General features: G+C 64.6%; 2 protein-coding genes across 2 annotated transcripts; both read left to right on the top strand.

Annotated features, from left to right (window-relative positions):
- Window positions 1-5,502: 5,502 nt before the first annotated feature.
- LOC138064739 (avidin-like) lies at window positions 5,503-7,033 on the top strand. The gene is made up of 4 exons (XM_068928557.1): window positions 5,503-5,716; window positions 5,859-6,069; window positions 6,600-6,720; window positions 6,829-7,033. Exons 1-4 carry the CDS (start codon window positions 5,645-5,647, stop codon window positions 6,872-6,874), a joined length of 450 nt encoding a protein of 149 aa, XP_068784658.1. The 5' UTR covers window positions 5,503-5,644; the 3' UTR covers window positions 6,875-7,033.
- Window positions 7,034-7,441: 408 nt separating this feature from the next.
- On the top strand, window positions 7,442-9,731 carry LOC138064795 (avidin-like). Its single transcript, XM_068928731.1, has 4 exons — window positions 7,442-7,655; window positions 8,861-9,071; window positions 9,377-9,497; window positions 9,582-9,731. Exons 1-4 carry the CDS (start codon window positions 7,584-7,586, stop codon window positions 9,613-9,615), a joined length of 438 nt encoding a protein of 145 aa, XP_068784832.1. The 5' UTR covers window positions 7,442-7,583; the 3' UTR covers window positions 9,616-9,731.
- The last annotated feature ends 1,537 nt before the right edge of the window (window positions 9,732-11,268 follow it).

The raw sequence follows: 11,268 nt of genomic DNA, 5'->3' as shown, positions 1-11,268 counted from the left end.
TCCACCCCATATCAGAGGGGCTGCTTTGGCTCTTGGGTTGGGTTATCACCTCAAGCATGAGGCTGAACGCAGGCTCTGCACCATGGCCAGCCTGTGGCTTAACCACCTCGGGGAGTGCCAGCACCAGCGCTCCCACAAGTTTGTGTAAGTCTTGTCCGTCCCCGTGGCTGCAGGAGGGTGGGAAAGTCCGCTCAGGTTGGCTTATGGCTCCAGCGTGACCGAGCACTTAGCACTACCTTGGCCCTGGTGGAAAGGGACCTTTGAGCTGTTGGAGGTGTGCCCCAAGGGGTGAGGGAGTCTGCCTCCTGGAGAAAAGCAGGGCAGAGACTTGCCTTAGGCATGTCTCCCCTCAGAAAAGGGGCTCGGTGGACAGGTGGTAGTGAGTGATGCTTTCCCTAAAAGAGAAGGAGCTGGGCATAGAGCAGCAGGTACCTGGCCCTTGCCTGTGCCCCTAGCCTGGCTGGCCTCCATCCTCTTCCCATATCTGCCACCTCCCTCTCCCTGTTTCTGCCTGGTTTAGTTGTTCCCTGCCACTTAGTCATGCGTGCTGCTTGTTTTAGTGCTGTCTATTAATCTTTAAATGGGACAGCGACTGTCCTTCTCTTTGTGCCCATCTTTCCTCCCCCTTAGCCATGCCCACATGGGAATGCCAGTGGGGCCGGGGCAGGCAGGAGAGCGTGAGGCTTTCCAGCAGCTGGCTGGCCGGCCTCCAGGCAGCTGGAGCTGCTGTGACCTGCAGGATGCCTTTGTGCCAGGCTCTTGCTGTGGATCTCCAAACGCAGTGTAGGTTCTAGGCTACTGATGGTTGACCTGACCCCAGGCCTGGCCAACACTGTGCTGCTGGCTGGCATGGGAACGTGCAGATCTGGCACCAACGATCACGGAGCTGAGGCTGCGGTCCCAAAGGCTGCTGCCAGCCTGGCCCGGGAGCCAGGGCCGCTCTCCCACTTGCGGCGTTGGCGTGGTGGTGGCTCAGCCAGGCTCGCTGATGCGTTCACCTGCACGATGGAGACAAAACCTGGCTGGGCACTCTTTTTGCTGGGACTCGCTGCCTGCTACTACGTAGGAAAGCCTGAGAGCGGAGTGCCTGCTGGCAGCTGGCTGGGGTGCGGAGGGACAACTAGCTCCACTGTGACCGCAGCAGCCTTGTGCAGGGATGACACCAAACTCCACAGCTCCTCAGGGAGCTCAGCTGAGCTGCGCAAGGGGCACACAGCATCTGCGTCGGGACAGTCGTGTCCCTCAGCCTGGGAGAGAGGCTCAGAGCGCCTGCAGGTGTCGTTTTGGTTCACCCTCGGAGCTCCCGCAGAGGGTTGCCCTTGAACACGGGGCATGGGCAGGCTGGCGCTGGCCCAGCACTGCCAGCGTGGCAATGAATGGCCTTTTCTTCCCCTGCGCTCCCCAAGAGAGAGTTCCTGCATCCGTGTGGGCTGAGAAATAATGTTATCCAGGCAGGTCTTGGCGGGCACAGCCCACTCCAACCAGCCCCTATTGTATTCTTTTGGCTTTGGGCTCGCGTGTGGCTGGCGGGAGGCCACCACCTGGAGCTGCAGGTTACCCAGGTGTTTTGGGGAGGAGAGGACTCTCGCCTCTGCTGGGCACAGGGCCTGCAAAGCCCCTGCGCCCTTCACGGCGCCACGGCTGGTGGAGAGGGGCAGTGACGCTCTCCTCTGGCGTTGAGGATTTCACCTCGGCCCCGTGTTCCCTGTCCCCAGGGGCAACCTGGGCAGGTCTCCGCTGGCCAGCGAGCACTTGGTTGTGGCTTCACTGCTGTGCTGTGCCAGATTCCCTGGCTGTGGGTCCACAGGGACTGCTGGCGTCCAGCAGTGGTGCTGGGACGCAGGTGGCAGTGCTGGGGCAGGTTCCCCAACCTCCTGTCCCTGCAGGAAGGGGACATGGTGATCCATTGGAACAAAGAGGGGGCTTGCTGGGCTGAGCCATAGGGGTGCTGGCCAGGTCTTAAGGAGCTTTGGCAGAGAGGGGAGCGCTGGGAGACCAGAGATCTTCCCAGCATGGTAAACTGGGTATCCCAGACTGGAGTTGTGCAAGCGCCGAGCACCACTAGGGAGGAGCCCCTGTGAGCTGAGTTCACAGTTTGTCCGCTACCCTGGAACTGGAGGTGTGGTCCTGCCCTCTCTGTTGGCTTGTTTCCATTAACTACATGCTAAAAATTAGTTTTCCTGGAATTTCCAGCCTTGTCCGTGCCAATGGTGATGTGCAATCCATGACGTTCCTGTGACCTTCAAAGCAGCCCCTGTCTATGTCCGTGAGCTCTATGGTGGAGGCGGGGGCGAGGAGAGGGCTGTGCACCAGCGGGGGCAGTTGCCCAGCACGGCCACCCCTGTGCACGCAGCAAGCGGGGCAGGGGCCAGCAGAGGCACCTGCAGCTCCAGCGAGGGAAAAGCAAGGCTGGAGGAGTGCGGCGGATGCTGGGTTTTCCTCTAACCTGATGCATCTGTTACCTAAGTTGCAACACCTCTCCAGGAGTTTCTGGTGGCAGCAAGAGTCTGAGTGACAGCATTTTAGCTACGTTATTTCATCCCTCTCCTCTTTATGAGGAACAAACTGTTTACATTACATCAGTAGTTCCCAAAATACAGTTACATTCTGATCCAGCAGGCAAAGAACAAACATAGCTGTCAAAACCATCATGTTTTCTTAACATGCTTTATTTTATTGCAGAAACTCACCAGCATCGTTCTTTAACCCTTCATAATAGCTTGCACAGAAACTTTGTTTCAAAGGTTGGGTTGCTCCACTGAGAGAGTAACAAGACGGATTTTTCTACTGTTTTCTTTTTACTTTATAACACATATCAATTAAAATTGTGCATTATAGGGTTAACTTTTGGAACTTTTGTTTTTTCCTGAGACCTTTCTCGAATCCTCACACCCCAGTTCTTTCAGCTTTTAACTCCTTCAGCCTCCGCTTCCACCCTCCTCTTCTGACCTTTGGCTCACCCTTGCTCCATCCCTGCTCTACGCGTGCTCGAGAGCCCGTTGCAGGACTGAACTGCTGCAAGGACCGCGAGAGCCGAGCCGGTCCTGTGGCTAACCCTTGGAGGATCGCTCGGGCATGCAAGCGCTAAGGACCTCCGCCAGTGGTTGCGTTGTTTTCGTTTTGCTTCCCTTTCCGAGAGCTCTAGCTGTGACTGTTGAACGAACGCGCTCCTTGGTCTGATCCTTGCACCTCCAAGACACGTCGCTAGGCTGAGGGTTTTTAAACGTGAAAAAGAAAACGATTGCAGGCGGATAACCGCAATGGTGGTTGTGTCATGCTAAAATATGGCCACAGCTGTGGATGAGCTGTGCGTTTGCTCTGCAGCTCTGTACCTTCTTGAGCAACCCCCGTGCTTTGTCCGGGTGCCTCTCCTTCCTCAGCACCGGCCTCAACAGCTGCAGGGCAGCGCGCGGTGGCCCCCGGCACCGCTCGCACGCACCCCAGCTGGCGCGGCCAAAGTAAACGCAGCTGTTGCAGTGGGAAAACATACCTCGATATAAATTCATAAAAGAGAAAGGCAAATATCTGAGCGGGACTTTCCCCTTGCAGGGAGCTCGCCGCCAGTGCCAGGGGCCACGCGGAGCAGAGCTCCTGCAGGCAGGGTTGGGACAGAGGCCGCCAGCAGCCCGGGAGCGCCCCAAAACCCCGCGTGCAGCTCGGGCCCTCGTGGCGTCCGCTCCCGAAACGCAGTCCAGAAGGGCCAGCGAGGCGCGGCGGGTCCTGCAGAGGGGCCGGGAGCCCAAAACGCGGCTGGAAACGTGCCACGGAGCCGAAGCCCCATCGTGACATCGGTGCGGCGTTTGCTGTCCCAAGGCTGAGAAAAGGGCTGCACCTGTGAAGGTGCGGGGGTGTCCGCGGGGGCTCCGCAGAGCAGGGTGCGGGGAGGAAAGGGAAGCATTTGGGTAAACCGCAGCCGAAATGCCAGGTTTTAAAGGCCCGGGTAGTGGTGAGTGGTGCGAGGGACTGAATTTTACTGCTGGAGAGAAACTGGGGCTCAGAAATTAGATTAAAAGGCAACTAAAAATCAAAAAGTATTTCTGAGATGTTATAAAAAGTTCGTTCCATTTTAAGAAAAAGAGCATTTTCTGATAAACAGGCCTAAACGAGCCCTTGATGTGATGACAAGGGAATTCACACATACACGTTTTAAGAAACCACCTTGAAAACTGTCAGGGAACAGGAAAGGAAATTGGGCGTGAACTGAGTCGCCGCAGGGACAAATATAACACAAGGTCAAATTTATAAATAGAGAACAGGCATTATTTAAAAACCCCTGTGTGAACATAAGGTGTTGCCAGCATTAAAATCCGACATCCGAGATATTGGAGGATTGATTGTTTTTTGGTAAACAACATAGCTTCCCGGCAATAAAAGTCAGCTTGGCAGGAGCGTCGCAAGCCGTGATTTCGAGCCCCAGCCGCAGAAGAGCCGGGGCGGTGTGCCGCCAGCTCCGCGGCGCCCGCGCGGGACGGACCGCGGGAACGCGTGCTCTCCGCCGCGTGGCTTAAAAAGGGGCAGGAATAAAGCAAAGCCCTTGAGGAAAGGGCTTCCCGCGCCTGCCCGCCGGCGGGGTTGCTTGGGGCTTTCAGCACGTGACAGGGCTGGGTGCCTCCTCTCCATCCAGCCCCGGCAGGGAGCTGGTGCCAAACCCTCGGCGAGGCCCAGCCGCCTGTTGGAAGGCGTGTTGCCCGTTTTGGCGCGTGCACGAGCACCGGGCCGGCTGGCGGGGACCCAAGCAGGGGCTGAAGGAAACACGCCACGAGGGGCGAGAGGTGCCTGCTGCTGCCGCGCCGGGGTGCTGGGGCCGGGGTGGGCACGGGCGCGAGGTCCGGGCCAGTGGGCAGGCCTCCGCACCGACCCGGGCAGGCTGAGGGCAGCCGCACGCCCCGAGCGCGTGCCACGTGGCGATGGCCGTACGGCCCGGCGGGGCTCGAGCCGTCTCGCCAGCCGGCGGCGCGGGGGAAGCCACGGGAAGAGGAAAACGCAGCCCACACGGAGTTTGAGGCTCAGGGAGCGAGGGGGGTCTTGGCGGGTGGGCAGGGAGACGGCACGATGCTCCCGCAGCCCTGCACCTCCCGGCCAGGAGCCGGCCACCATCATCCCATGCTGTGCACGTCGGGGATCCTCTGCAGGACGTCTGGTCCCCAATGAGGTTTGCGGGAGGGTAGCCGGCAGGGAGGAGTGGGCTCGGGTCGCCCGGGCTGCTCCATCTCCAGGGCAGGCTGGGGCTAGCGCCGTCCAGCACCTGCACAGGGAGCTTGGGTAGCGAGGGGTGCAGCAGCCTACGGCCGGGAGCGTGCAGAGAGCACCAGGAGAAGGTGCCAGGGATGGTGCCAGGGTGGGAAACGGGCAGGGGGTAAGGCTTTGGGAAGACAGCCCTTAGGATGGGGTTTTCCCTGGCTCGGGGGGCACATGAGCAAGGAGGGGCTGTTTCGGCACAAGCTGCTGGGAATATCTGCATGCAATCACCCTCTCATATCTCCAGGAACCACAACTTTGGAAACACCCAGGTTATGCAATGCCTGGGCAGAGCTGGCACTGGGAGCCCCAGCAGCAATAAAAAGGAGAAGGAGCCGGCAGCAGGACAGATCCCTGTGAGGAGCACGTCCCGCGCATCGGCAAGCACCTCCCGGCCGCAGAGACCATGCAGGCGTCCCCCGTCCTCCTGGCGCTCGCCCTGGCACTGGTGACTCCCAGCTTGTCTGCTGAGAGGAAGGTAAAGGTGTCGGCGGGCCGGGCCGGCCCCGGGTGCTGCCGGCTCTCCCGCAGGGCTGGCCCCCGGGCACGCGGCTGCCGGGCTCCTGCATCGCACTCTGCAGGGCTGAGCTGGGCACCCGGGGCTGATTCCTTGTTTGCAGTGTGTCCTGACAGGGTCTTGGATGAATGACCTGGGCTCCAATATGACCATCAGTACCGTGAACAGCAGAGGCGAGTTCTCCGGCTCGTACCTCACAGCCGTGACAGCCACCAACAACAAAATCAAGATTTCTCCGCTGCAGGGCTCCCAGCAGTACAGGAACCAGCTCAACCACCCCACCTTCGGTTTCACCGTCAACTGGAGTTTCTCAGGTGCTTCTCCCTTCTCCAGCCTCCCTGGGATGTCTCTGATGATCCGCTGCCCTCCCCTGTGATGTCCCCGACGGTGCTCTGCCCTCATGTCCCCAGCACTGCCCTGTCCTCCCCGCGATGTTCCCGATGGTGCCCTGCCCTCCCCTGAGATGTCTCCTGTCATCCTTTGCCCTCCCCTGTGGTGTCCCCAGTGGTCTCCTGCCCTCCCCGAGTTGTCCCCGATGCTGCCCTGCCCTCCCCCACGGTGTCCCCAAGCCCCGCGGTCGACGGGACGTGCCAGGCACGTGTCCTGAGCTCGCTCCTCGCTGCAAACGCCAAGTGGCCTAGATGTAAGCGTCCGGCTCCGGGGCCCCGAGGCGCACAGGCGGTGCCGCCACCGAAGCCCGCTGCCCGCCTTGCGAGGCGCCCGGCCGCCCGGGAGAGAGGCCGACGGAGGGCGGGTTTCGGGGCACGGGCTCTCCGCGCCGTCCGGCGGCGAGCTCACGCCTCCCGTGTGTGCTCTCTCCCCGCCGCCCGCCCCGGCCCTGCAGACTCCATCACCGTCTTCACGGGCCAGTGCTTCGTGGACAAGGACGGGAAGGAAATTTTGAAGACCATGTGGCTCCTGCGAGGGACGGTCGACGAACTCGACGACGACTGGAAAGCCACCAGGTGAGAGCGTTACCCAGCGCGGCGCCCGCGTCTCCGAGCCCCCCGGCAGGGCGCCGGGCCGGCGCGGGGCACCTTGCCCACCCTAAATCCCCTCTCCTGCCCTTGCAGAGTCGGCGTCAACACCTTCATCCGCCTGCCGCTGCGGAGAGAGTGAGGGAGCCGGGCGCCGCGCAGCCTCTCCCACGCCGCCGCCGCCGCCGCCGCCGGGCTCGGGCTCAGCGCCGGGCTCGGCCGGCACGGGACGCCCCCCTCCCTCGCCACCCGCCTGCTCCCAATAAAGCTCTGCTGCAAACGGCCACCCGGTTGCCGTCACTCGGTGCCTCTCGCCGGCCGCCCCAGCCCGCGGGCCCCAGACCCGTCCCGTCCCTCCTGCCGCGGCACCCGCCGCAGCCCGGGCTCTCTGCCGAGGGGCCCCGCTCGGGCCCCGGGAGGGAGGGAGGCAGGCGGGCAGGGAGGGAGGGTGGGCGGCGCGGGCTCTGGGGCAGGGTCCGTGCCCGGCGGGCCGTGCCCAGGGAAGGGGCGCCGCAGCACGAGAGCTGGCCCGCGGCCGTCCCCCGCTGCGCTTCCGGCGGCCTCCCCGAGCCCAGCAGCGGCGCCCCGGCACGGCGGCACCCTCGCAGCCCCCGCCGGCACCGCGGCCGCTGCCGCCCGCGGCCATCCCCGCCACTTCACCCTCGCGCGCCTCAGGGCGCTCGAGAGCCCGCCGGCCCGCCGCAGGCGTCCGTCCTTTGGCAGGAGTCCCGGCATGCGCAGCCGCTGCCCGGCCTGAGCCCCCTACGCTATAAAGGGAGCCGGACCCAGAGCCCCGGCAAAGTGCTGCAAGCAGGGACTGCCCCGGCGCCGGCGTCCTGCTGCCGGGTGCGATGGGGAAGCACAGCTTCTCCCTCATCCTTGCTGTGGCCCTGCTGAGCCTCAGCACCATTTCAGCAAGGAAGGTAAGGGCAGCTTTCATGCGGCGTGCGTGGCTCAGGAGCTACGTGCTCTCGCTGCGCTGTGCCATGCCGTGCTGTGCCGTCCCTGGGTGCAGCGTGCACAGCCGAGGGGGTTACATGCTCTCTCTGTGCTGTGCCATGCCGTTTCCATCCCTGAGTGCAGTGTGTGCGGCTGAGGGAGTTGCACGCTCTCGCTGTGTCGTGCTGTGCTGTACCATCCCCGGGTGCAGTGCATGGCCGAGGGAGCTGCATGCTCTCGCTGTGCCCTGCTGTGCTGGGCCATCCCCGGGTGCAGTGTGCATGGCTGAGGGGGTTACACGCTCTCGCTGTGCTTTGCTGTGCTGTGCCATGCTGTCCCTGGGTGCAGCATGCACAACCAAGGGGGTTGCAGGCTCTTGCTGTGCCATGCTGTGCCACCCCTGGGTGCAGAGTGCACGGCCGAGGGGTCTGCGTGCTCTCGCTGTGCTGTGCCACGCTGTGCCATACTGTCCCTGGGTGCAGCATGCACGGCCGAGGGGTCTGCGTGCTCTTGCTGTGCTGTGCTGTGCCATACTGTCCCTGGGTGCAGCGTGCACGGCCGAGGGGTCTGCATGCCCTCGCTGTGCTGTGCCATGCTGTGCCATCCCTGGGTGCAGTGTGCATGACCGAGGGAGTTGCATGCTCTCGCTGTGCCATGCCATGCCGTCCATGGGTGCAGTGTGTATGGCTGAGGCAGTTGCATGCTCTCGCTGTGCTGTGCCACGCTGTGCCATACTGTCCCTGGGTGCAGCGTGCAAGGCCGAGGGGTCTGCGTGCTCTCGCTGTGCTGTGCCACGCTGTGCCATACTGTCCCTGGGTGCAGCGTGCACGGCCGAGGGGTCTGCGTGCTCTCACTGTGCTGTCCCCAGCTGTCGCAGTGTCTAGGATTCGGGGGCCAGCTCTGCACTGCCCAGCCATGGGCTAGGGGACGTGCCAGGCCAGGTTGTGCCTGGGGCTGCTGGTCCTGGCTGCTGGGTGGGTGCTGAGCCGCAGGCAGAGCTGGGCTGGCCAGCGCGTGTGCCCCATGCGGAGGGGCCGCCCCAGCCCCGAGCCGGCGTGTCTGCGAGGTGGCACAGCAGTCACCCATCCCGGCAGCCCTGGCAAGCTGGAGCAGAGGGGTCCCGGCTCGGGCGCTGCACCCCTGGGCCGCGGGCTGCAGCCAGGTGCCGGCGTGACCCCTCGGTCCCCAGTGCGACCTGCAGGGCCTGTGGAGGAACGAGCTGGGCTCCAACATGACCCTCTCGGCCCTCGACGCTGCCGGGGCCTTCATCGGCTCCTACCACACCGCCGTGGCGGCCACCAACAAGCGGATCCTGGTGTCGCCCCTGAAAGGGGTCCAGCAGCACCCCAGCGCCAAGGGACAGGTCACCTTCGGCTTCACCGTGCAGTGGCAGTTTGCAGGTACGGCAGCACCCCCAGGTGCCGGGGGGCTCGGGGGCCGCCAGCGGGGCCAGCCCTGCCCTTGCCCGGAGCCGGGTCCCCTCGCGGCCTCGCTGGCCCCGGGGATGCCCGCAGCAGCGCTCGGCGCAGCCACCACTGGAGCCCCGTCTGGCCGCAGGGACGCGCTTGGGGGGGGGGGGTCCCTGCTCCAGGGGGTGTCCGGGGTGTCCGTGTGTCCGGGGAAGGTGGCGGGGTGCCTGTCTGCGCCCGGGTTCCCACGGTCGGTGGGTGCTGAGCCCCCTCTGCCTGCCTCGTAACCCGGGCAGACTCCATCACCGTCTTCGTGGGCCAGTGCTTCGTGGACCAGCGCGGGAAGGAAACGCTGGAGACCACGTGGCTGCTGCGGGAAGAGGTGCCATCCCGCAGGGACAGCTGGAGAGCCACCAGGTGAGCGCCCACCCGGCCCTGCCCTCCGGCCCCGGAGCGGCCAGTCCCCCCCCCCCGCCAGGGCGCTGACACCATTTCCCGCAGGATCGGCACCAACGTCTTCACCCGGGTCAAGTGACGCAGAGGGCGGACAGAGCCGGCTGCATCCCCCGTCTCACCCGCATCCCTGCGCTCAGCCGGCTCGCGGGGCCCCTCGCGCCCAGCCGCCGAATAAACCCGTCTGTGCTCAGAAGCAAGCCGTGCCCTCCCGCCTGTCCGTTCCCAGCCAGCCGCCACGCTCGCCGGCCGGGCAGGGGTGGGGGGACGGCGCGGGGGACGCCGCCGCTCGTTTTGAGCAACGCCCCAGGCAGGCCGGTGGCTGCAAGTAACCCCCAGATGTTTCGATTGCAGAAGCGCGAAATCCGCCGAGAGCCGAAATCTAGCGGGCAGCTCCGAAGGGGCGCGTGGCAGGTCCGCAGGCTGCCTTTGCCAGCCGGGACGGCACCGTGCACAGAGGAAAAGCTCGTGCCCGGCGGCCGGCCCGGCCCTGTACGAGCTATTCGGCAGCAGCAAGCGGCTGCGGCCCTCGGGAAGGGGCGGCGACGTGATGCCCACGGCCATGAATGCCGCAGCGGTTGCGGGGACGGAGAACACAGTGGGGGTGATATATCCCCTGCAGGAAAAGCCTGCTCAGACCGCCCCGGCCGGGGCGACACGGCTCTCCGAAGGCAGGTCTCGGCGCTTGGCCCCCTTCCGCGCTGCCGGGCCGTCGCGCGGGCGGCTGGTGCCCTCTCCTGCACGCGGCGAACAGTGCCGGATGATCCCGCTGGCCGGCCTCGCTGGGGCCCCTGCCCACCCACACGCCTGGCCCCGCGGCCCTCCGTGGGTGCCGCCGCCGGTGGGTCCGCACCCCACGGCTCAGCCCCGGCCCCTCGGCCCGGAGCCGGGTGTTTCTGGCCGCAGCGGGATGATGTGCTGCCGGCCTCTGCATCGGACCCGCTGCTGCAGGAGGGGGGCCGAGCAGCGGCCCCGGGGTGCTGCAGCCCCGCGAAGGCAGCGGCGGGGGGCAGCGCTGCACGGCTGAAGCCCCCCCAGGCTGCAGAGCCCGGCAAGATGTCCCAAAGCTGTGGGTGGGGGCCTGACCCTGCCGGGGTCGCTGCCCACGGGGACGGGGAGCCGGGTAGGGCACGGCTGCGGAAGGGCGTTCGGGGACTGCACGGGATGTTTAGGGGAAGGACCAAAGGTGGGGGAAAGCAGGCGTCGAGGGAGTCCTTTGGGGAGGAAGAAGTGTGGGAAAATAGGGGGAGCAGAGGATAAAAGGGGCCGGCCGGGAGCGAAGGGGTTACGGCCCGCGCGCCTGGCCAGCCCTGCGCCCCAGCACCTCGCGCTGCCCGAGGCAGCGAGGCGGCTCTGAGGCTTGGGAGCCAGCATCGATCGGGGTGGCCATCTCGGGCCAGGTACTGGGGGGATCAGGGGGGCTGAGAATTGGCTACAGGAGGGACCAGGGGGTCCAAGGGACTATTAGAGACTCTGCGGGGTTTGGGGTCAGCTCCTGGCAAGGCCATAGGTCTGGACCAGTTCCCAAAGACCCATTTGCACGTGTGAGTGTCCATGCGGAGGCAACTGGGAGAGCTGAAGGCAGCTACTGGGTAGACTGGGTGTCTAAGGCCAGCTACTGGGGGGATCCATATTGTATGTATGTGCCTGTATTTCCCACTATCGGACCACCCCCCTGGCCCCGAGAGAGGGGAACAGGATGAGCCCCGCTAACGGTGCAGGACACGGAGCAGCA

This window comes from Struthio camelus, chromosome Z (genome assembly GCF_040807025.1).
Source record: "Struthio camelus isolate bStrCam1 chromosome Z, bStrCam1.hap1, whole genome shotgun sequence".
Classification (NCBI taxonomy): domain Eukaryota; kingdom Metazoa; phylum Chordata; class Aves; order Struthioniformes; family Struthionidae; genus Struthio; species Struthio camelus.
Note: the sequence above shows the minus strand (reverse complement) of the source record. Positions and strands in the feature narration are given on the sequence as shown.